General features: G+C 35.5%; 1 protein-coding gene across 1 annotated transcript in view; it reads left to right on the top strand.

Moving 5' to 3' along the window:
- The first annotated feature begins 1,983 nt into the window (after window positions 1-1,983).
- Window positions 1,984-25,711, top strand: part of LOC123524906 (atrial natriuretic peptide receptor 1-like) — a 161,561-nt gene continuing 137,833 nt past the window's right edge. Inside the window, exons 1-2 of the mRNA XM_045303518.2 lie at window positions 1,984-2,138; window positions 21,778-21,898. Of these exons, the coding sequence (XP_045159453.1) occupies window positions 2,094-2,138; window positions 21,778-21,898 (166 nt within the window). The 5' untranslated portion in view covers window positions 1,984-2,093. The remainder of the gene's footprint in view (window positions 2,139-21,777; window positions 21,899-25,711) is intronic.

Genomic DNA, 25,711 nt, shown 5'->3' on the forward strand with positions numbered 1-25,711 from the left:
AAGCTTAAAAATGATGTACGTGAACAGTTATCATTATTATTAAAATGTTATAATAATGCGTTACCTATGTGATTATTGATGTAATATCTGACTTTTTTCAGAATAAATACAAAGTTACTAATTCTAGTAAATTACTGTAACTTCTGTATCGATTATGTGTATTTCAAGTATAAAAGGTCCTACTCAGTCTCTCAACACATTTCTGTCAATATCCTTAAGATATGTTAACAGTCTACATAGAACAGTTTTTGAGTGTTTACTTTTTCATTCGCAATATGATAAAACTTTGGTAAATTTCTTCCAGACTCAATAAACTTTGTTGTTATATTCAAACAGTATATCTAGAATGTTAAAGAATACATTTTAAATATAATGTCATTACATTGTACAATAATTAATGCCATATTGATTGTATTTTGGGCCGGTGGCCTTGTATTACAAATAAACCAATATAAATAAATAAATAAAAAAATAAAAATATGAAAACTTTGGATATTTCTAAATGAATCTTTTGAATTTATTACACTACAATTACCTTCTTTGTTTAGCTCGATTGGAATGCTGTCAAATACTAAGACCTGTATCCTATATTTTTGTTTTTGTTTTTGTAGTTAGGAACGTGAAATTAGTGAATAATTGATTTACTCACGACATTGAGCGAGTAAGACCATTTTTGCACTGTTTATAATAGCATTTGATTTATGTCGCAAGAATCAATGTAATCTACGTGTACATTACAGGAACTTATATTACATACAGATAGAACATACAATTAATACATGTATCTTCGTTACACAGCAGAAATCAATCGTAAACACCTATGAAATTAAATAATTTCAAACTAGGGTTAATGCACGTGGATGCACAACAGACGAAGGGAGATAACTGTGATTTAAAATGTAACTATCCAAACCCTTAAAATCACGACTATCACAATGGTATACGAACTATGTTCATTGAAAACAATAACAGTTGTAAGTATAAAAAGGAAACAATGTCACATATCAATCTATTTTGGGGTGAAATTTTATAAGGAAATAATACCATTGTAGTCTACATGATGTAATCACCTCAGCTAGTAGAAATATATTATTTAGATGTAATCATGGTAGTTTTGCTTTCATGATTTAGATGATTTCTAAACCGTATAGCAGAATTGGTAATACATAAGTTTCAACAATGTGGGGCGCTGTTTGGACCTAACCCGCCTGTACCAGGACCATGTAGTCCCTCTGACAAATCAAAGCCTTGAAATGTCTGATGGTTGCGGGTTTTTGGTAGATGTAATTTCTGTTAAAATGCTAGTCTATGAATATCTCATTCATTTTGAATATACATGAATGAGAAACAAATACAAATTTAATGTGCCTCATATCTAAGATGAACTCTGCCTGACCAAGCTTGTGATGTAACCATGGGCTGGAATACCTTATCATTGATAGATCTTATAAAATCTAAATGGTCAATGGAGTGGATACAGGTTGAATAAGGAATGCTTGTTCATTGAAAATTTATCCGCATTGTTCATGAATGGGACTATTTTGTGCAGCACATGAACATCCTTTGGATGTGATTTGGAATCAAATAAAGATGATATGATTGTCAGAAATACACTTTAACTTTGGTAGCGGGATAAACCCGCAACCAAAAATGAAAATGCTGCAGCTTGTTCATAGATCTGCGGAAGTGGAAATGCGTGCTGCCGAACGCCCAATGTTGAGCAAAACTCATTTGCACATGTATGTTACAAGTTCCACATCTTCAAATGTGCACAGGCCATTGCACATGGATGAATCCTCATCATTGTACATTAGCCTTACTCATTCGCCGATGATTCTGCTTATCGGGATGTCTTATTTTATGATCTGACCTTTTATAGTTGCCATACATCCTTCTGCATGGTGACGGGACAGCACTAAACGTCCTATTATATGGAATAAGTCTGAATTAGAAAGTTGCAAATCGCAATGCTTTCTTCATGACGTCATTCTCGCGCGATGACATCACCGTAATCGAATTAGCTCAGCGCGTAGAAAACAACAACAACAAGAAAAACAACAACAACATATAATATACATATATGGTCGAAAACCATGGAGACACATTCTCCATTAGGTTTTTCTTTAGGATGCTTGTTGGTGAGTTCATAAAACATAAAAATTTAAGAAAAAGAATGAATCTATATCTATTTAGTCTACAGACTTAAAAAAGAGCCCATGTTATCACGTTATAATGCCAATGTCGTCTGCTCTTGAAGCAAAAAAGATCCTTTTTGATTGCGACAAACATGTACTTTCAAAAGTGGAAAAATGTAACTAAAACTGTAGATCTACTTTCAAAAAGAGTGCAACTGAACACAAGGATTGTAAGAATGCAGTAGATCTATATGGTTTTAAGATGTTTAGCGTATATTACCCCACCCACTTGTTTTACAAAGGGGAACAGTACATGTTACGGGGGTAAAACCGAGGCAAAGCTATAGCCTAGATTGTTTGTCATGAAAAACGTACAGTATGTCTCCCACACACAAAGGAATAGAAGGGCGTGACCTGCTTTAACATAATTATTTTAAGGTCCTTTGCCCAGCACGCAAATATATGCCAGGGCTATAATCTGGGCAATGTTACTTATGTACCATAAATGGGACCCATATTGTTAGTATTTGCCCACATCGGATCGATATGGGACCCATATACAATGTCTCAGCGATGTGAATTACAAATGTAGTCATTTTAAGTTTATAAGTGGTATCACCATGAGTATAGAAATTCTTTTTTTTATGTTTTCTTAGAATGTTTGACATTGTAATGTTTGTACATTTTCTTTGGCCTCAGAAGAAACATGTTTCCAAGGAGGGTCCCATCATGATCTGGGTCCCATATTGTATTTGCCCACATTGGACCCATATTGGACCCATATACTATGTACTTATAATACAAAATAGATAAATAAAAAACAAAAATACAGCTATATACACTGCCTGAACAGTTACGATAGGAAATATGGGACCTTTCTGGGAAACGTATTTTTGTTGAGCCTACTTGCAGTGAGCTCGTCACTTTTAGTGGGTTGGTGTATGTGCGTGCGTGCATGTGTCCGTCCAATTTTGTCCGGACCATAACTGACATGCATGGACCAATCTCATTTATATTCGGCATGAATGTTTACCTGAATGAGAAGGCGTGTCATGTGCAAACCCCGTGTTCCTATCTCAAAGGTGAAGGACACAGTTGGAGGTCAAAGGTCATATTGAAGTTTGTCCAGAGCATTTCTTCTTTATGCTTGGTGGGATTTTGATGTAACTTGGCATGAATGTTCACCATTATGAGAGGGAGTGTCATGCACAAGAACCAGGTCCCTAGGTCTAAGGTCGAGGTCACACTAAACTTGGCGGTGGCAGGCTCAACATTCTGCCTGTGGGCATACTTGTTTTAGACTGAAGAAATGTATCAAAATTCGTAAAAAACATAGAAAAACGATTGTTTAAACTTAACAAATAATTTATAGCAAAACAGTTTTTTATCACTATTTATACAAAATGGGCGGTTATACGTCGGGCGTAACAATTTCAGAAGACGTATAACCGTCCAAGTGTATAAATAGTGTTAAAGTACTGTTTTGCTATAAATTATTTCGATTTTAATATGTTCTTTATAGTAAAATTTATATCAAATATGATGGAACTGTTTCTTCGCGCAAGCATGGCGTCAATAGTAGGTCTTTGTTTATACACGCCAGGACTGGATATTTTAATACGTCTTCAGTGTACAAAATTCAGATTTGAATCCAATAGCGCGTTCGGGCTACCAGATTAAAAAATTTCCAAGCCCGGCACCAATTTCACTAGCCCGAACTTTAACACCTTAAAATACATAATTTTTGCACCATATAACATTTTGTTTTACAGACATCTCTATATGCATGTTTGAAGTAATAAAAAAGACATACAGCCAGTACATGTTTGCCATGTTTTTGAAAAATTTTAACTCGAAATACTCCAGTCCAGATCAGCATCGTCAGAGTCCAAAAGCATCGGACATGACACTCCTTGCCAAAACAAAATCTAAACTGTTATGCCCGATTTTTTAGGACCCGCACTCGCCAATTACTGCAACTCGGACTGTTGACAATTTTAAAGATGTAATACCGAGTGCTGAATACACACAACACACACGCTGATAGCATAATTTAAGCTCCACCTACTGCAGGTACTTGTGAGATTTTCGCGAGAAGTGTGAAAGCTAATCAAATTATCCGTTACGCTAGAGATGATTGTATTCAGCCAATTAGCGCTGCGGTTACGTCTTTGACACTGTGTTTGATTGTCACAGTCTTCGAATTTGGCCACTAGTCCGAAGCCCGAGGCTAGTAAAAACCTAGATCGGACTAGTATTTGTGTCTAGGTGACTAGTCTGAGAGGCTATTAAAAAAAAAAAAAAAAAAAAATCGAGAGAATTACCAAAAAATCCATAGCGTGAGTTTTCTACTAGCACCGGCGGAAATTGACTGTATATAAAAGGGGTCAGATAAAAAAAAAAAACTTACAAATTTTATGTATGTTTAATCAAATATCATGGGTAAGTAATAACATTTCTTGAATAAAACTCTTACCATCAGATGAGTCAGAGTGTGACATGAGTGAGGATTATGTCAACACGATGCTTGAAATGTTCTCTCGTGAATAAAATGTATAATGAACCAAAATAAAAAGAAAAGAACCTTGTTTTGCAGTTATGTTCATATATTTACATATGTATGATAAAAATGCAATAAACAATATCAAACAATATCACACAGAGTTTAAAAATGACACCAAACAAATAAAAAATACACCTTTAATAATTTACTGTTCGGACTACCAAAATTCCTTTCGGGCTAGTAAATTCTGCTATGTTGGTAGTCCGGCTGGCTAGTACTTTGAAAAGTTTTTCGTGAAGACTGTTGTCAACCGCAAGAGTGCAAAAACCAATAATTCCATAAGCGTTTCTCAGTCTGGAAAATCACGATGCAGTACTCGTTTAATTAGCATGTTTTTTTTTTAAACAAATGAGAAAAATTCGGTAGCCCAGTCGGGCTTGTACCTGTGGAAAATCGGTAGCCCGAGCTGAAATTTGGTAGCCACGGGCTGTCGGACTACCATGAATTTCGAACACTGTGTCTTGCGGCAGAGTTCAGTTCGGGTGAAAATTATTGCGAATTATTCAGCATTTAGCAAATAACTCGGAATGTGTGTAAATTAATCAGCACATTTCGAGGGCTCGGCGCAAGACTATTCTAACTTGATATTTTACAGAAAATGGTTATTTCACATTTTCTCTTGTAAAATATGGAATTACATAATTCTGTGAATTATTGCAGTTATATTCCAAGATTTTTTGATTTTTTTTCAAATACCAAAAATATATTCTATTTCCAGTTATAAATTACTTCGTGCAAAACTATTCTAACTCAAGTTAGATTAGTTTTGCAATACAGTTTTATATTATTACTGACTACACATTAATGCAAAACTATTCTAACTCGAGTTAGAATAGTTTTGCAAACAAAGATAATGTAACTTAACTGTGATATGTTTTATGTAAGACTATTCTAACTAAACTTGATGATGTCATTACATGAGTTTATGATGTCATAGCTCTTTTGGCACTTGTGATTCAATTGTATTGTCTGAAAATGTCTGCCAGATTATGATTTTTTTGGGTTAGCCATCTTTAATAAAAAGCAGAATGGAAGACTATTTTTTAAGACTTCAAGAAACTTAAATGTAAGTATCACAGTTTTCTTTTTAAAAAGGTCCTAATATATATGAATCATGAAATTTGATATTGTTCATTGGCACTTTATAAGAGGCGTAATTATTTTAGAAACAGTGTTACTCCTAGAGCGACACTAATGATGGACAGCTTTTTATAGCTTGTAACTTTATATTGGGTCTCGTCTCAACATTTTCACACAGTTCTCATAGGAACTGACTATAATTTGAATCTGAACTCACTCATCAAGAAAATCACGTTCTTTTTTCTGTGACCTGTTTCAATGTGTTTTATGCTTAGTTTGATGAAGTACCTTGACAATGTGACAAATTCAATATATAGTATTTGAAATCATGTGCAAACAAACATTACGCAGTGGGACCAATCATGAAACTGTACAACTGTTACAGGCCCACAGGACTTTGCTCTTTGTACAGATTTATAATGAGTTAAATAGACTTCATTTCCAAGATAGGCGTCAGTGTTTGATTTTGCATTCATTTCCCTTGTCACTTAATTGTGCATATTTGAAATCCGGATGAGTGCTGAATAACTTTATCGAACTTGACGACCAGACTGTAGCTCAAAATCATTCATCAACTGTGCAGCTGATCAGAGTCTGTAGTGTTTGCTACTTGGACATTTTAATCATACCTACTGGTTCGAACAGCAAACCATGATACAGCATTGATAGTGCTGCCTGATCTGGGTTGCACGGGAGACTTAGACTTGATACTATAAGTGGTTACCATTAAGTTACAATGGTACTGGAAAGCCAATATTTTTCTATAAACTGACGCATGTAATTCATATCGGGTGCGTAACATAATTTAATGTGTCGTTGCATTAATACTTTTATTTATATCAGTATTTTCAATCTTATTCAGGCTATTAAACAAATTCATAATATTAACATATTACATTTATACGTGTAGATAGGTATGTAATACAAAGGTCATTATCTTTGCATTGGGAAATATGCACTCGTTCTTCAGCGGAGAATATTACGCTTCTATCGTCGCGCAGTATTTCCATTGCAGAACTCGTGCATATGTCCAGATACAAAGCTAATATAAATACAGTATATCTTGTTTCGTCACTTTAAAAGTTAATAAACAAAAAACTGTGTCACTACTGTTAGAATTGAACAAGAGCACCGCCTTGCGGGTGCTAACGCTCACCTGATTTTTTTGTATAATAGAAATATTGTCCTACCCATGATTTTCTAAGTCTAAAAAGGGCCATCATTCTTGAAAAAAGCAGGATAGAGTTATGTTTCTTGATGTACAGTGTCCACTTATGATGGTGAAAAACTGTTGCAAGTTTTAAAGCAATAGCTTTGATAGTTTATGAGAAAAGCTGACTTAAACATAATACTCAACTAAGAGAACTGACTTTCTAAGTCTAAAAGGGGCAATAATTATTGCAAAAAGCAGGATGGAGTTATGTTTCTTGTTGTACTGGGTCAGCTATGATGGCGAACAAGTGTTGCAAGTTTCAAAGCAATAGCTTTTATAGTTTAAGAGAAAAAGTTGACCTAAACATAAAACTTAACCAAGGAATCTGATATTTTCTAAGTCCAAAAGGGGCCATAAATCTTGCAAAAAGCAGGACAGAGTTATATTTCTTGATGTACTGGGTCAGCTTATGATGGTGAACAAGTGTTGCAAGTTTTAAAGCAATAGCTTTGATGGTTTAGGAGAAAAGCTGACCTAAACTTAAAACTTAACCAGGCAATGCCGACGCAGACGCCGATCAAGTGATGACAATAACTCATCATTTTTTTTTTCCAAAAATCAGATGAGCTAAAAATGGGTTGACACTGTTTCACTAACTTTACTTCAAAGAGCTTAAATAAATTACCTTTTCAGATTATTATGTTGTCTGTACAAGGTTCATATCATCAAGGGCATACAAGGTACCGTGGGGCTGGATGCAAATGCATGGCAAATAGTGTAACAGCTGTAATGCTTCTTACAAATGCACAGTCTCCTATGTTATGGAAATCAGATGACATAGACCACATTCTTTAAGTTGGTGATATATACAGTAAAATAGTCTTAGACAAATATCGATTCAAGTGACACAAGCTGTATCCCACTTATGCATATTTTTGACAATCAAGGGCCATAACACTAGTCTGACTGACAAAAATCCAGAACAAAATCCCATGTGCACAACTTCACATGCTGAACACTATTCCGATGATGTTTCATCACCCTATACTTTTTTAGATATATGCAACACAACATTGCATATCTTTTTACTAAGTCAAGGGCCATAACTCTAGTCTGACTGAGTGATATCTCTAACAAAACCCCAAATGTACAACTTATTATGCTAATTAATATTCCTGTTATGTTTCATAATACTGGGTCAGATACTTTCTGAGATACATGCGACACAAACTTAGGCCCTTTTTATGCCTATTTTAGACGAGAAGTCTGAAGGGCCGTAAATCTTGTCTGTGTGAGATCCAAATTAAAACCCCTGGTGCTCTGCTTCCCTTGCTGAATCTTGTGAGGTTTGATGACTTTGGCTGAAATAATTTTTTAGATAATTTATGAATGATACACATTGGGACGGACAGACGGAGGGACAATGGTAACTCCAAGACCAGAGCAATACCCACTTGTTATTTAAAATGAATGTGAAATTTATGCTTTTATGGGTTTTCATGTTTTGACTTTGAGTGCAATTAGCACTGGGAGCTTGATTTATTTTTTGCTGATATGGAATTAACTTTTTTTAATTGTTTTCATATTTAAAGGGTTTTCTTGGTTTGGGCAATCATTAGGCAAGAGTGAAAAAAAATACTTTAATTTGCAATTTAATCATATTAGATTCACAAAGATAAGAGGTTGGATTTACATGGATAAGAAAACAGAATCACTGATATTTTCAGTGAATTTGTTATTTACTTTACAAAGACAGGAAATCATATACAAACAGATATAAGTATATTTAGTTCCTTTTTCAAATTGCATGTCATGGCGCTAAAATGTTTCCACGTTTCCCTAAAACCTCTTCACTCTCCCTAATCCTAGCCGAGGGAGAAGTGACTTCTCCCTAAAATCTTAGCCTAGCTTAAGCCCAGCTAAAAACCCCATAAACATAGCTTCAGACAGGTTGAATGCAGATCAGCCAAATATTTCTTAGCAGAATTAAATTCCATGAGCTGGAGCGTTATTATATCGAAAGTCCATCACTTGTTTTATCTGCTTCTTCCTCATGACAAAACTGTTTAAACTGTTTCTAGAAAGTGTTTTTGATCTCTGCAATGAATGTTGCTTTTCAGTGCACTTAACATTTCAGAGGGTCTTTTCTCTTAACAGTTATTGTTACAGTTTTAAAGTTTCAAATGAAAAGGTCAATACATGATATGTGTATTAAAATACACCCAGTTTGCTGTGTCTTAGATGTCTTTGTGGAATCTCTTTATCATGCATGATTTTACCAATTGTTGTATGAAATGCAATGTAAGTCTAAATTATGCTAAAATTGTAAGAAAATGCACATTTTGCTAGTAACGTTGTACAACTTTTACTGTAACAGCTTGGTACTTAAATTTCTATTGTAAGTGGGGATATATTTGCAAGAATTTCATTTTAATGATTTCAGTTATTTGTGAAATCTTAACACTTGTGAATAACATTCTGTTATATTTATTGCTAGAATGCTCTAAGAGAAACAACTTGATCAGAAGTAAGAACTAAGCAGAAATTGTTACTAAAGTCATTTAATAAATATTGGGGGTGGGGCTCCAGGTTCCATTTTTCCTATGGGACTACCAATATATATCATTTTTCTTCATAAGACACGAGTCTGCATGGCTTACGATATATTGCAGAAGTATTCAAACTGGAGTTAGAATTATTCTGCACCAAAAAATAATTTGGATTCAACATTTTTTTAATGCAAAACTATTCCAACTTGAGATAGAATAGTCTTGCATAAAAAATTAGTTTTAAGTAGTGTGTGTTTCTGGTGCAAAACTATGCTAAGTTTAAAGATGTGTATAAAATCAAAATAAATGGTTTTATTGAAATCCTGAAAAGTGTTTGATATCAATTTAGCCTTTTAAGATGTACTGATGATGAGAAACAATTTATTAGGCCAAATCCAAAACTACAACGCAATTTTTTTCACTTCCTGACTAATTTCTGAAAATCAAGTTAGAATAGTCTTGCGCTGAGCCCTCGATTTGTGCAATGTGACATTTCGTTTAAAACATGTTATTAAGTAAAATATTTCATGAAAATTGAAAGCGCTATTTCTTGATGCGTATATGGCGCTGAATATCACGTTGACGTGACGTCAACATAATATCGTTGTGGTGGTTAAAGCTTTGTTAGTAGGGCTAGGTACCACCTTGAAAAAAATACCGCGGTTCCTAATTACCGCGGTATACAGTGTACGAAATTCAGATTTGAATCCAGTAGCCCATTCGGGCTACCAGATTAAAAATTTTCCAAGCCCGACACCAATTTCACTAGCCCGAACTTTAACACCTTAAAATACATATTTTTTGCACCATATAACATTTTGTTTTACAGACATCTCTATGCATGTTTGAAGTAATAAAAAAGACATACAGTACATGTTTGCCATGTTTTTGAAAAATTTTAACTCGAAATACTCCAGTCCAGATCAGCATCGTCAGAGTCCAAAAGCATCGGACATGACACTCCTTGCCAAAACGAAATCTAAACTGTTATGCCCAATTTTTTAGGATCCGCACTGGCCAATTACTGCAACTCGGACTGTTGACAATTTGTAAGATGTAATACTGAGTGCTGAATACGCATTACACACACGCTGATAGCATAATTAAGCTCCACCTACTGCAGGTACTTGTGAGATTTTCGCGAGAAGTGTGAAAGCTAATCAAATTATCCGTTACGCTAGAGGTGGTTGTATTCAGCCAATTAGAGCTGCGGTTACGTCTTTGACACTGTGTTTGATTGTCAACACGTAAGAGTGCAAAAACCAATAATTCCATAAGCGTTTCTCAGTCTGGAAAATCACGATGCAGTACTCGTTTAATTAGCATGTTTTTTTTAAACAAATGAGGAAAATTCGGTAGCCCAGTCGGGCTTGTACCTGTGGAAAATCGGTAGCCCGAGCTGAAATTTGGTAGCCACCGGCTGTCGGACTACCATGAATTTCGAACACTGGGTATTATACCTCGGGTATACCACCATATTTATCGTAAGACTTACAGCTATGGTAGTGGTCATAAAAATATTGAAAAACTCTCAGAAATACTTAATTTATTATGAGCAACAACAAAGACTAGTTACTTGACTAGAATTAAAGAAAAAAATATACTGGAATATTAACTTGACTAATGACTAGTTAGATTAATGACCCTTAGCATTTTTTACCAGCTTGTATTCGTCGGAAGACGCCATAATTTGTCTCTAGGGAAGCACTTGGTTACATGTATACATACAAGATACAAGAAACTTTATTTAATGTCAGATATGAATTTAACAATTAACATTAGCTTAAAGCTATTTCCCGACAACAAATTATATAGTAATAACAAAATAAAATGAAAAAATAAAACAGCTGTAGAGAAAAAGCACTGTCATAAAAGAGCAAGGGAAGTAACTCTGTAACAGTACATTACTGACTTTGTTACTCCCCTTCAAAGCAAAATTCAGTTTAATCATACATGCTGAAAAGAGGGATACAAAATAAACAAGCAAAGTAAAACTTCAGTTAATTACAAATAAATAGATGACATACGGGTATTCTGGCAAGTGTAAAACAAAAACCTTATCAAAGTAAGTGTCCCAAAAAACTACCGAAAGAAAGGTGTAGATTTGGGAAGAGGGCCTGGAGGGGTCATTCACTTCACCACACCCATATCTACCCTAGGTCACATTCATATCATTTTACCTCGACTGGCTACGCCAGCGGTACGGCCACTCTACACGTGCTGAAGCTACACCAGACGAGGAAAAAAGAAGCGAACAAGTTCAAACATAAAAAACACAACAACTTACAGTACATATTTACATAAAATTAACTAAACTAAGACAAACTAAGAGAGGAGAACATTATTAATAATAGGCTTTTAAAAGCACATGCATACTGATACTAGGGAAACTAAACTAACAGTGTTCCCACTCAGATTTTTTTTCCGGGGTAAACTTACCCCCTGGGTACAAAAACTGGGGGTAAAACACAAATTTTGGGGGTATGAAATTTGCTGTGAAGCCAAACGCCAAAAGCTTCGACTGCGACATTCTTGCAGACGAGACAGTTCCCGGGGACCCGGATGTAGATCGGTAACCATTTAATAAGTGTACATTCATTTACCAATGCCTTAAAAGATACAACCCGTCTACATTTTTTGACGTCAGAGAGCTGTAAGCCAATCGATTCGCAGATGACGCACTGTGGCAGTATTTCCAAGGTTTATTTTTGTACACATAGCGTGGGATTCCAGCTTAGCGGATTCGTCCCCGGCAGTTTTGTACGCGCGCGATCTCGCACCGGGTAAAAAATACTTGTGTGAATTTTATTTTTATTACGTGATTTACGTAGTATTTTACGTGAGTGGGAACTCTGACTAAAACTATAAGATGCAACTAAGAAATTAAAAAAAAAAAAAATGAGGCATGAAAAATATAATACAGGAAAAAAAAAAGTAAAACCTGTGGGAAAGCTGCTGATCTTGACCTAGGCCTAAAATCTGCCATAAAAAGTAACTATATAAAAAACTGATTAGCAAAACTAACACAAAAGTGTGACAAATAAGATGAGATTAAGAACAGATATCTCCTCAAATCAGATTTGTGAAGAACTTATCAGCAACTTTCTCACAGAGAGTCATGTTTATGATATGTGATAACAGCAGCATTTTTAAAACAAGCAGAGAATTAAAAAATGAAACATAGTTTGAACAAAGGATATGAACTAAAAACACAAAAACAAAATATGCACTCAAGACAAAGCATGATAGAGAGAGAAAAAAAAGCAAGCAAAAAACAAAGCAAGCAGGACAACAGCGCATACAACAAGCAAACATACAGCAAACACTCACTGACACATATAGGTCGCGCTTGTTTGAAGTTCGATTCGTGCACCCATTTGATAAACCAGTAACGTTTACAAATAGTATGAAGGCTTCATCAAATGGTTTTCAAACATAAAATAATAAATTTCGACTCAACATTTACCATACTATTTATTTCTTTTTTAATACATGCATATACATACTGGGATAATTTTAAACTATCATCATTTAACGCATTAAGGACGCAGATCGCATTTATGCGTTCATTTTACCTCTAATCGAGTACCGCAGGTCGTATTTATCCGTCAAAAGATAACAGGCGTGTATGCCGAGGATCGCAAAAATGCGCTATCCGCCTGATAGTACTGTATGCCGCGTGACGTGATTTTACGTCTGTAGAGTACTAACGACTGGACTGCTGTCAAAGTCAACCAATGAAAATATTTTACTCTAAAGATTTATAAAACCCGGAAGCGATCGAAACAATCAAAATATTTATTATTTAATATACTCATCACTAAATATTGGAATTAGAAAGTTATTTCTAGGTATTGCCTGTTTTATCTTCTCATTCTATTATACTGCAGAATCTTTCTTTTTTATTCAGTATTTTTAAAGTATAATTTTGTTTCTTGATAATGTCATTTGCTTTAAAGTTTAGCAATTGAATAAATATAAAATAATCAAATAATGGCTGTTTTTCTATGTCCAATCTTTCTTGACTATTTCAGTTTTCCATATTCATGTTACTTCACAGGGCTTTTTCCCCTTATAAATCTACCTCCGGTAAAAGGAGGTAATCCCAATGCAAAAAAGTATGTTTTTTTCCCATAGTTGAATTTAAAATTCCCAAATGATTATACCTTTTATGGTTTTTGCTGTTTTAAGATAGTTTTGCTAATTTGTATGTGTATTTAGGTAAATTATAATAGTGTTGAACAATTACTGAAATGCAATTCATTAATATTTCACACAAAAACACATTTATGTAGATTTTGGTAATTTGCAAATTGTCCCAGTTAAGACAATTTCCGAGAGCATTTTTCCAACTCCACCGGTGTCGGTTGCATTCCCAAATTGATGAAAAAAAAGGTCTGCTTCAATTGACCTGTAAAACAATTTTGCAAATCAAAATAATAGTAAATTTTAAATTATTGAATAGATCATAAATTGTAGTATCAGTTGTGAAAATTTCAGTTATGTTCATCTTTTATAAACAGATGTTTGTCCCTAATATTGATCAAAGGATGCCTAGATCTTATCGATTATTGATTATCAGTAAAATCCACAGGCATACAAAACAGATAAATTGATAGGTGGCTCAGGAATGTATCGATAAATTGATACCAGTAATTAAGCGGCGATACGGCTGCAGGTATTAATGAGTTAAACAAAAAATCGGGACTCGCCGAAGTAAAAACAAGTGCGCCCATGACGTCATCCATCTATACGGAATATTATCTGGAGGTTTTCGAAGGTTTTGATTGGGGATCAAGCGGTCGATCATACATGTTCAGCTGCACCATTGGGTGGTTATTTTTGGAAACTAATATAATAGTAGCATGGGAATTCAAGAGATATAAATTGGAAAATCATGCATGGTGTTACGGAAGGCTACATAGACAATGTAAATTAAAAATAAACAGAAGCAGGGATAATGTTGATAAAATACCTGTATTCCCCGATGGTACCGCGGTATCGTACCATGGGAAGATGGTACCACGGTTACCGGTAATAACGCGCACCTCTAATTGTTAGTCATATTAGAATAGACAGTAAGACTACTTATAGGCTTAAAATCAAGACATTGATATATCACTTCACTGAGACATTTTATATGGGTCTGATGTGGGCAAATACTTACAATATGGGACCCTTCTGGAAAACGTTTCTTTTGAGACAAAGAAAATGTACAAACAATCTAAGAAAGCATACAAAAACGAATTTCTATACTTATGACTAAAATAAATACATTAGTATATCACATCGCTGAGACATTGTATATGCCAGATCCCATATGGGTCCATTGTGGGCAAATACTTACAATAATGAATATGGGACCCTTATGGTACATTGCCCAGGTATGTAGCACATATGGGCCCCATATAGGCTTATGTGCTGGGTTGCCCCTTTTAGGGGCTGCTTGAGCTAAAATTAGAAATACCTTTAAAAGATGGATTTTCATCAGACTTGGTATGTAGAGTCATTTTAAGGTCCTCTCTCAAATTTTTTCAAAGGCTAGGGCTAAAAGTAAAAATACATTTTAATGACTCGGGCTTTTTCCACCTGTCCCGCGGGGCCGATTATCGGCCCCATTCCCAATGCCAAATATGCTCCATTTTTCCCAATCTGAAGCAAAAATTCCCAGTCCAAAGAAAAACTCTGACATCGCGAAATTCGTCGGTCCGACGGACAAGACCGGAAAATTTTGACGCAGACTGCCATTTTCTGAGTCAAGGCCGGTCCAAAAAGACTTAAAATGACAACTGATGGATCTTCATCAAACTTTGTCTGTAGTATCATTGTAATCATAATGGTTCTGCTTGGTCCTTTTTATACCCCCACCAAACATGTTTGAGGGGGGTATATAGGAGTCAGTTTTGTCCCGTCGCATCCCGAAATCTGTTATCTCAGTTATTACCAAATGGATTTGATTCAAACTTAAAATACATGTTCCACCTTATCACCCACATCATGTGACACAAGGTGCATAACTCTAAACACCAAGTTTTCATGAATTATGTCCCCTTTTACTTAGAATTTAAGGTTAATTTTGTTGTATTTTCACTATATCTCAGTTATTACTAAATCAGGGTTCTTTACGCGTCAGGAAAAGTCAGGGAAAAAAAATTTTTTTCAAGGTCAGGGAATTGCAGGAATTTACAAATGTCAGGAAATTTTGAAATTGGAAAATATCAGGAAAATGTCAGGGAATTTTCTGATCTGGTTAGGCAACAATTGTAAAGGTTAAGGCAGTTTCTTCAAATATTTCCTTTTTCATGAAGCTATCACACTTAAACAATTAAAGCATAATTTTAAATTATATGCATATATCTATATTCTACATAATTTTTCAAATTCCATATAGAAAAACTGAAAGGGATTTGCACCCTTCCCTCCTGAGCAAAATCTGGTGATGGCTATATCTAATGATTCGATCCCCTTTCTCTGTATAGTGTCCATTACACATAGCCATTACTATATATACATACAAGGCTCCAATAACACAAACATATGGTCTTGCTTGTATATAATAGTATGCAATACGTCCACTTAATTATGCAGGGCTTATTTATATGCGATATATAAAATTGAACATATAATTATCTACAATACCTTAAAGACATGCTTTTGCTACCAAGGTGTTTTGCATGGTATATATCCTATAGTCGTTACTCTTTTTAGTTGGTAATCAAATGACAATTCCATTTTAATGTAATTTAGTAAAGCTATGTTCAGAAACAGTTCGATTTGGCTAATATGTTCAGGTTTCCAAAAGTAATTGCTTTATTGTCTATTGGTCATAACATAAAAACATTTGTTTGTTTGAAACAGTGTATTTGATGACTTTAATGCATGATAATTCATGTCATTTTGCTTGCCAATGTTTTTGTATAACCTCAAGCTCATATCCAGTTGATTGGAATAAACAAACAAAATATTAAACAATGTAATGTTTGTCAAAAAAGGAGGTAAGGGTTGGCTGTAGCGGTGGTGGAGGCAACATTCTATTTTCATTTAAAATTGAACCACTAAATGTGCACATTTTAAGATAACAAAAGTCATACTAGTTAGGTGACTTGGTTTGTATCGTACCGAACCAAAAAGTCAGGGAAAAATGCTTTCATGTCAGGGAAAAGTCAGGGAAATGTCAGGAAATTTTGTCTGAAAGAATGTGTATGAACCATGTAAATGGATTTGATTCAAACTTAAAATAGGTGTTCCACCTCATCACCCACATCATGTGACACAAGGTACATAACTCTGACACCATTTTTTATGAATTAGCCCCTTTTTACTTAGAATTTAAGGTTGATTTTGATGGATTTTCACTATATCTCAGTTACTACTGAATGGATTTGATTCAAACTTAAAACAGATGTTCCACCTCATCACCCACATCATGTGACACAAGGTGCATAACTCTGACACCAAGTTTTCATGAATTATGTCCCCTTTTACTTAGAATTTAAGGTTAATTTTGTTGTATTTTCACTATATCTCAGTTATTACTAAATGGATTTGATTCAAACTTAAAATAGTAGTTCCACCTCATCACCCAGATGATGTGACATAAGGTGCTTAACTCTGACATAAATTTTTTATGAGTTATGTCCCCTTTTACTTTAAATTTAAGGTTGATTTTGATGTATTTCCACTATATCTCAATTATTAGAAAATGGATTTGATTCAAACTTAAAATAGATGTTCCACCTCATCACCCACATCATGTGACACAAGGTGCATAACTCTGACACCAATTTTTCATGAATTAGCCCCTTTTTACTTAGAATTTAAGGTTAATTTTGATGTTCTTTCACTATATCTCAGTTACTACTGAATGGATTTGATTCAGACTTAAAATAGTTGTTCCACCTCATCACCCACATCATGTGACACAAGGTTCATAACTCTGACACTAATTTTTCTTGAATTGTGTCTCCTTTTACCTAGAATTATGTCTCCCCCAGGAGACATATTGTTTTTGCTCTGTCCGTCCGTCCGTACGTCACACTTCATTTCCGAGCAATAACTGGAGAACCATTTGACCTAGAACCTTCAAACTTTATAGGGTTGTAGGGCTGCTGGAGTAGACGACCCCTATTGTTTTTTGGGTCACTCTGTCAAAGGTCAAGGTCACAGGGGCCTGAACATTGAAAACCATTTCCGGTCAATAACTAGAGAACCACTTGACCCAGAATGTTGAAACTTCATACGATGATTGATCATGAAAAGTAGATGACCCCTATTGATTTTGGGGTCACTCCATCAAAGGTCAAGGTCACAGGGGCCTGAACATTGAAAACCATTTCCAATCAATAACTAGAGAACCACTTGACCCAGAATGTTGAAACTTCATAGGATGATTGGTCATGAAGAGTAGATGACCCCTATTGATTTTGGGGTCACTCCGTCAAAGGTCAAGGTCACAGGGGCCTGAACATTGAAAAACATTTCCGATCAATAGCTAGAGAACCACTTGACCCAGAATGTTGAAACTTCATAGGATGATTGGTCATAAAGAGTAGATGACCCTATTGATTTTGGGGTCACTCCATCAAAGGTCAAGGTCACAGGGGTCTGAACATGGAAAACCATTTCCGATCAATAACTAGAGAACCACTTGACCCAGAATGTTGAAACTTCATAGGATGATTGGTCATGCAGAGTAGATGACCCCTAATGATTTTGGGGTCACTCTGTTAAAGGTCAAGGCCACAGGGGCCTGAACATGGAAAACCATTTCCAATCAATAACTTGAGAACCTCTCAACCCAGAATGTTGAAACTTCATAGGATGATTGTTCATGCAGAGTAAATGACCCCTATTGTTTTTGGGGTCACTCCGTTAAAGGTCAAGGTCACAGGGGCCTGAAAATTGATAACCAGTTCCGATCAATAACTTGAGAACCACTTGACCCAGAATGTTGAAACTTCATAGGATGATTGAACATGCAGAGTAGATGACCCCTATTGATTTTGGGGTCAGTCAATTAAAGGTCAAGGTCACAGGGGCCTGAACATTGAAAACCAGAATGTTGAAACTTAATAGGATGATTGGTCATGCAGAGTAGATGACCCCTAATGATTTTGGGGCCACTCTGTGAAAGGTCAAGGTCACAGGGGCCTGAACATTGAAAACCATTTCCGGTCAGTAACTTGAGAACCACTTGACCCAGAATGATGAAACTTCATAGGATGATTGGTCATGCAGAGTAGATGACCCCTAACGATTTTGGGGTCACTCTGTTAAAGGTCAAGGCCACAGGGGCCTGAACATGGAAAACCATTTCCAATCAATAACTTGAGAACCTCTCGACCCAGAATGTTGAAACTTCATAGGATGATTGTTCATGCAGAGTAAATGACCCCTATTGTTTTTGGGGTCACTCCGTTAAAGGTCAAGGTCACAGGGGCCTGAAAACTGATAACCAGTTCCGATCAATAACTTGAGAACCACTTGACCCAGAATGTTGAAACTTCATAGGATGATTGAACATGCAGAGTAGATGACCCCTATTGATTTTGGGGTCAGTCAATTAAAGGTCAAGGTCACAGTGGCCTGTTCATGTAAAATCATTTTTTGGAAATAACTTGAGAACCACTTGACCTACAATGTTGAAACTTAATAGGATGATTGGACATGCAGAGTAGATGACCCCTGTTTATTTTGAGGTCACTTGGTCAAAGGTCAAGGTCACAGGAGCCTGAACAGTGACTTGAGAACCACGAGGACAAGTGTTGAAATTTAGTGGGATGACTGGACATGCCATTGCCCAAGTAGATGATCTCTATTGCAGCCAACCATCAGTGTCTCTTTGACAGTGATTCATTGATACGAGTCCATAGGACTCACATATTTTGAAACAATGAGTCCCACTCCCAGCCAGTGGGTAATGAGTCAAAAAGGGACTCAATATATTATGAAACAGTACGTCCCAAATTTGAATTGTTTGCTTTTTCACATCCTGTACTTTGTATATTGGTTGACTGATTGATTGATTTAATGGGTTTTACATCCTATATATCTACACCAGAAATGAACTTAACAGGGTGAGGAGAAAAAAAACTGTTAAAGTTGTATTTTGAAAGTTTCTGTTCTTTGCAGCTTTGTTCATTTTTACGTTGTCAGTACAGATTGTACAGTACATATTATCATCACTTTCGTCATAGTATAGCCACGAATATAGAGTAGGTCATTTAGAAACAAATTTTCTTTTCTTTCGTATCTTGATTTTCCGACGTGCTCGCAGCCGCTGCTTCATTTTCTGTTGAAGTGCTCACTTCTTCGGTACCCAACGATTCACTCGAAGTTAGACCAAAAAAAAACCGGAAAGTTTTTGCTGTTTGGATTCTAACTTCAGCTGTTTTTTCAACAGCATCGTCAGATTGTTGAAATATTTTGGCCGAAATATCCGGATACTTTGAAAACAATAATCCCAAACATAAAATAAATGACCGTCACTGATTGGTTAAAAAAATCACTACTGTCCAATCAGAATATGCTTTACAAATCGAACGGTGATAAGGTAGTTTTGACGCATGAAAAGTATGCACGACATCCGTTCTACTTTTTAAACCATTAGAGGAAGTAAACAAAGGTACACATTATGTCAGTGAAATTGTTTGCGTCCCGCGGCTGCACATATTTCAAATTAACGAGTCGCCCGTGAAAAATATGCGTCTTTGACGCAGGACGCACGGTAAAATGAATCACTGCTTTGACTTTCGCTCCTGTCCCCTATTGACTTCTTGCCTATAGGACTTTGCATTGGGGGAGACATGCGCTTTTTTACAAAAGCATTTTCTAGTTTAAGGTTAATTTTGATGTATTTTCACTATATCTCATTCTGATTGGCTTAGAGCCAAAGGGAAGTAACCTTTTTTTAACTTTTGTACTGAGTTTCTTCCCCTTAAATTCCAGGAATTAGTCTATTTTTAGAAATCCAATTTTTAGATTTTCAATATTTTAGGTATTTTTCTAACTTTTTTATTAAAAGTCCTATGTAAAACGTAAATACATTTTTCTGTGGTAACATGGGTCGGTAAGACACTTTTTTGTATTCATTTTTTGTGTATCTCTAAAATTAGAGATTTAATATATTTACTAGTATTACTATACCAGTATTACTTATATGTGGAAGCCCAGGATGAAGTATTTTTTTAAGATTTCTAATGGTTGCCATTCTTCTGTGACAAGACCGTATGGTGGGGGTATGAGTCACTCCTGTGACAGTTCTAGTTTTTTAAGGGGACACCAGAGCTAAAATTAGAAAAAAATACAGAATCTTATCATGAAGTTATTTCTAATAGTCATGCATTTTTGGTGCGTCACAGTAAAGCATAGAAAAAAACTTGAAATAACTTTTTTTGAATGAACTGCTAAAAGGATTTTCACCAAACCTAGTTAGAAGCAAGGACAGATTGTTAGTTCTCTTCAGGGGAGTGACTAAGACCCATTTTAGCTTTTTGTCTAAAATTCCTGTAGATTGTCTAAATTTGAACTTGAGCAATTTAGTTTATGGAGTGATTTTTAAAAAAAGGTTGCATATGCTAAATAGTTGTGGTTACTGATTTTTGGAAGGTTCAGGTCCTTTTTTGACGTCGGTTACTGATTTTTGGAAGGTTCAGGTCCTTTCTTGACGTCATTTTTTTTAGCAGTGCAGGGCACTCCTTTGGCCGTTTTTGGGCCGAGTATGGGCCCCATTGCCCTCATAAAATAATGTTTTTTTTCCCCTTTCTCAGAAGAAAATTCCCCTGATAATAGGTAGTTTGACACAACTAGATATGAACTCTCTTTCAAGTTATATTGTAGTGCCTCTATGGAAGGGTACTGCTGCAATATAGTTATGTTATTTAGAAATGTTTGAAAACAGTAATTATATGTGTGAAAAGTAGTAACATATAGATGGCCAAAAACTTCCCCCTTTTGTCTTAAAATGACAAAAAATTCCCCTTCCTGAGGGTATGGGTACCTGTCTCCAAAAGTTGTCTAGTGCCCTGCAGTGGGAAATTGATACGTGTCTGATGGGCTGTTTCAATGCCAGATTTTATTAAGCACAAGATTCACAAAGATGCAGATTTAAATGTGATTTTTTTTCATGGCAATTTACAAAAATCACACTTTGCATTACTATCCCTATCTCTGCATACATGGTGAAACATAGATGGAATAGCAACTGTGCCAACACCTCTTTAGAATCTAGATGCTAATCTGAATTCAGAAATAATGTAAATTCACTATTGTTTTAATTCTTGTTTACTTTTTTTTCAGGTTTTTAGCAGTTTAGGATTTGTGAAAGCTTGGCATGGTTTCAACAATTTCCGATTCCACTGTTGGCCTCTTACAGCATCAGAGGCTCAACAAACACCACTGGATGACGATGCCTGTGATGGTAGGGAGCAATTAAAATTTTCTTTGATTGGTAGAGTTTCTTCTTTCACAGGGAGGGGAAGGAGTGTGTGGCCCATTGTTAGCTCAGTATAATTTGGAAGAAAGATCTTGATGTAAAATTCCCCCAAATAAACGAGACTTACCTTGTAAGTTGAAGTTTGGTTGGGATTCTTTGTATCATATTAACACTGAAGTGATCAGATGAGATGCGCGCAACCTCAGTGCTTCAGAGTCCAGATATTCAGTCAAAACCTTCCTGATATCTAGACCATTTAATCAGAATATAAACCCAATGGTAAAATGACGCAATAATGAAACACGTCCGGGACGGTGAAGTGTAGCGAGAATTAGGCAGGGCATCTGATCACTTCAATGTTAATATGACTACAAAGAATCCCAACCAACTTTCAACTTACAAGGTAAGACTCGTTTATTTGGGGGGATTCTTTTACGTCATAACACTTCCATTTCCAGATGAGACTTAAGGAGGTAGGTTACCTTGTTATAAGGGTGAAATCAAATTAGTTGAACCGCAGTATCGTTTTGTATTTCGTGTAATATGAAGTTTTAACTGCTAAAATCTCAGATTCGTTTGCGTCTGTCCCTTCAAGTTCAATTTTTATCCAGGTTTGAAGAACATGACCCTAAAAATGTATTTCATATTGAAAGAAGAAGGAAAATATGGATATTTAACACTTTTCAGTGTATTTTAGTTTCATTAATATCCGTAGAAGCCAGCATAATCTATAATTTTACTAGTATGCACGTTAGCTTTCTAATATAAGCTTAAAATATATTGTCGCGGGACTCGTGTTTCCATGGTAACGCATTTTCTTTCTTTCTTTCGAAGACAGGTCTATGATTTGTTTTCAGAAGAGTGAATATACAAACACATTTAGCTTCCGGTTGGACATGCACACATACAAATATAAAGGTAACCTACCTCCTTAAATTCAAAGCTGGAGTTTTGAATGAATATATATTTCCAGCCAGAAGACCACTGCCCACATGTATATGAAATCTACAAAAAAAAAATAAATTTACACTACAGGTCTTGACTTTCTTTAATAAACCTATAAACCCAGTGGTAACAACTTTTGCTACAACATACATATATGTACAAAAACGTTATATAACACGTCTTACATTTGTTACAAACCGTTAAATACATACAGTAAAAATCTATTAGATATCAAAAATTTGCTTAACAGCGTCAAAACAGTCGTTGCAATATTTATGATGAAGTTTACAATAACCTGCTCCCGAACATCGCCGCAAAATTTTTATCCTGTGCCAAACATCGCCTTTTTTCGGGCATATGGTGTATTTTAAACTTAAAAATCTTCACTAAAACACCGATTTAGACATTAGGATTTGGAAGGATGACAGGGAAAAGGTTGATAAATATAGTCCATAAAGATATTGGCTTTGATTTGCAATATTTTCAAAGAAATGTGGCTATAAACTTTATAATTGCTGAAATTGGTGTAAAGTTTAACATTTAACTTCGCTGTTTTTGCTTAAAATGGCATCTTTTCAGGATTTTAAAACGGCTTTGGAAACTTCATTTATTACGTAATAAGACGAGTAAGGTGATTTTACTGGTTATTTGTTTTTATAGGCCGAAATAAGGAGAATACTAACACCACTAAAGTTTTCGGATCAATGTATCGATCCTGTGCCAAACATAGCATCCTGTGCCGAACATATCAGGTTACCTAGTGTGTTATTAGTTATCAGCTGATATTTGTCTCAGAAAATGCAAGCCAACACTTCATGAGGGTAACAGAATTAAGAATGTTTGAAAGTATGAATCATCAGTGTCATCTTTGAACAAAAGAAACGAGCTCGCTCTTTCACAACATAGATTGTATGTATAAATGATACATATCCTGTTATGATTTGATTATTTTAAAAAATACAATAAAGATAAAACTGTTGTATTTGGTTATAAATCCTATTTATCTAGTAAACTAAGGTCAAAAACCATCAAAGTAAGGTAAAAGACCATCAATTTTATAGTATGCGCAGCAAAAAATTGTGCCACGAAAAACCTCCCACTTGAGACTCCAAATATCCCACTTAGAAATCATGAGAACCCATCTTGATGGCCAAAAAAGGTTGGGAAGCATGTATACTTTTACCTTTTCTTGACTGCTTTAAAGGCCCATCATACCTTAGTATGTGCACATAGGATATATTTTCAATAGTAAGCAAATTCAAAGACTGGCATCGAGAAGCCAACACCAGTGCCATCAACATTACAAGTTCAACTGTTAGTAACATTAAAGAAAGCTCTTTAGCACAGGGAAAACTTTCTAAATAGTTTAATACCAAAGAAACATCCCATGTTTCAGAGTACTGTGTTTGCAGTGGTTCCATATTAAAAACACTCTTTCATCAGTGTACGAAATTCAGATTTGAATCCAATAGCCCGTTCGGGCTACCAGATTAAAAAATTTCCAAGCCCGGCACCAATTTCACTAGCCCGAACTTTAACACCTTAAAATACATAATTTTTGCACCATATAACATTTTGTTTTACAGACATCTCTATATGCATGTTTGAAGTAATAAAAAAGACATACAGCCAGTACGTGTTTGCCATGTTTTTGAAACTCGAAATACTCCAGTCCAGATCAGCATCGTCAGAGTCCAAAAGCATCGGACATGACACTCCTTGCCAAAACAAAATCTAAACTGTTATGCTCGATTTTTTAGGACCCGCACTCGCCAATTACTGCAACTCGGACTGTTGACAATTTTAAAGATGTAATACCGAGTGCTGAATACACACTACACACACGCTGATAGCATAATTTAAGCTCCACCTACTGCAGGTACTTGTGAGATTTTCGCGAGAAGTGTGAAAGCTAATCAAATTATCCGTTACGCTAGAGATGATTGTATTCAGCCAATTAGCGCTGCGGTTACGTCTTTGACACTGTGTTTGATTGTCAACCGCAAGAGTGCAAAAACCAATAATTCCATAAGCGTTTCTCAGTCTGGAAAATCACGATGCAGTACTCGTTTAATTATCATGTTTTTTTTTTAAACAAATGAGAAAAATTCGGTAGCCCAGTCGGGCTTGTACCTGTGGAAAATCGGTAGCCCGAGCTGAAATTTGGTAGCCACGGGCTGTCGGACTACCGTGAATTTCGAACACTGTTTCATAAATCTACTTTAAAAATAAATGTTAAATTAATGATTTAACCTGAAATCTGTTAGTATACTCTATCATTAATATATTGATTCTGTTTCTGTCAGTGACAGCCAATTAATTTTCAGCTTGTCCTTCAGCTATTAAAGTGGAATTATATGCATTTTTCAAGTAAAAATCAAGCTTAAATAGATGTGTATGTAAAAAAGGGTGGAGAAAATTATAGCTTTTAACCCATCATACCAAACTCTTCCTGTTAACAGTACGAAATAATAAGTTTCCAAATATGACTTTTCTATGGAAGCATCCTGGTGCCAGCAGGGAGATTTAAATTTGTCATACGTACGATTTACTATCTCCTACGTAGGAGTTAGTATCTCCTACGTAGGACATAGTATCTCCTACATAGGACTTAATATCTCCTACGTAGGACATAGTATCTCCTACGTAGGACTTAGTATCTCCTACGTAGTACTTAATATCTCCTACGTAGGACATAGTATCTCCTACGTAGGACTTGATATCTCCTACGTAGAACATAGTATCTCCTACGTAGGAGTTAGTATCTCCTACGTAGTACTTAATATCGCCTACGTAGGACATAGTATCTCCTACGTAGGACTTAGTATCTCCTACGTAGGACATAGTATCTCC

The sequence above is a fragment of the Mercenaria mercenaria genome, chromosome 3, assembly GCF_021730395.1.
Source record: "Mercenaria mercenaria strain notata chromosome 3, MADL_Memer_1, whole genome shotgun sequence".
NCBI classification, from domain to species: domain Eukaryota; kingdom Metazoa; phylum Mollusca; class Bivalvia; order Venerida; family Veneridae; genus Mercenaria; species Mercenaria mercenaria.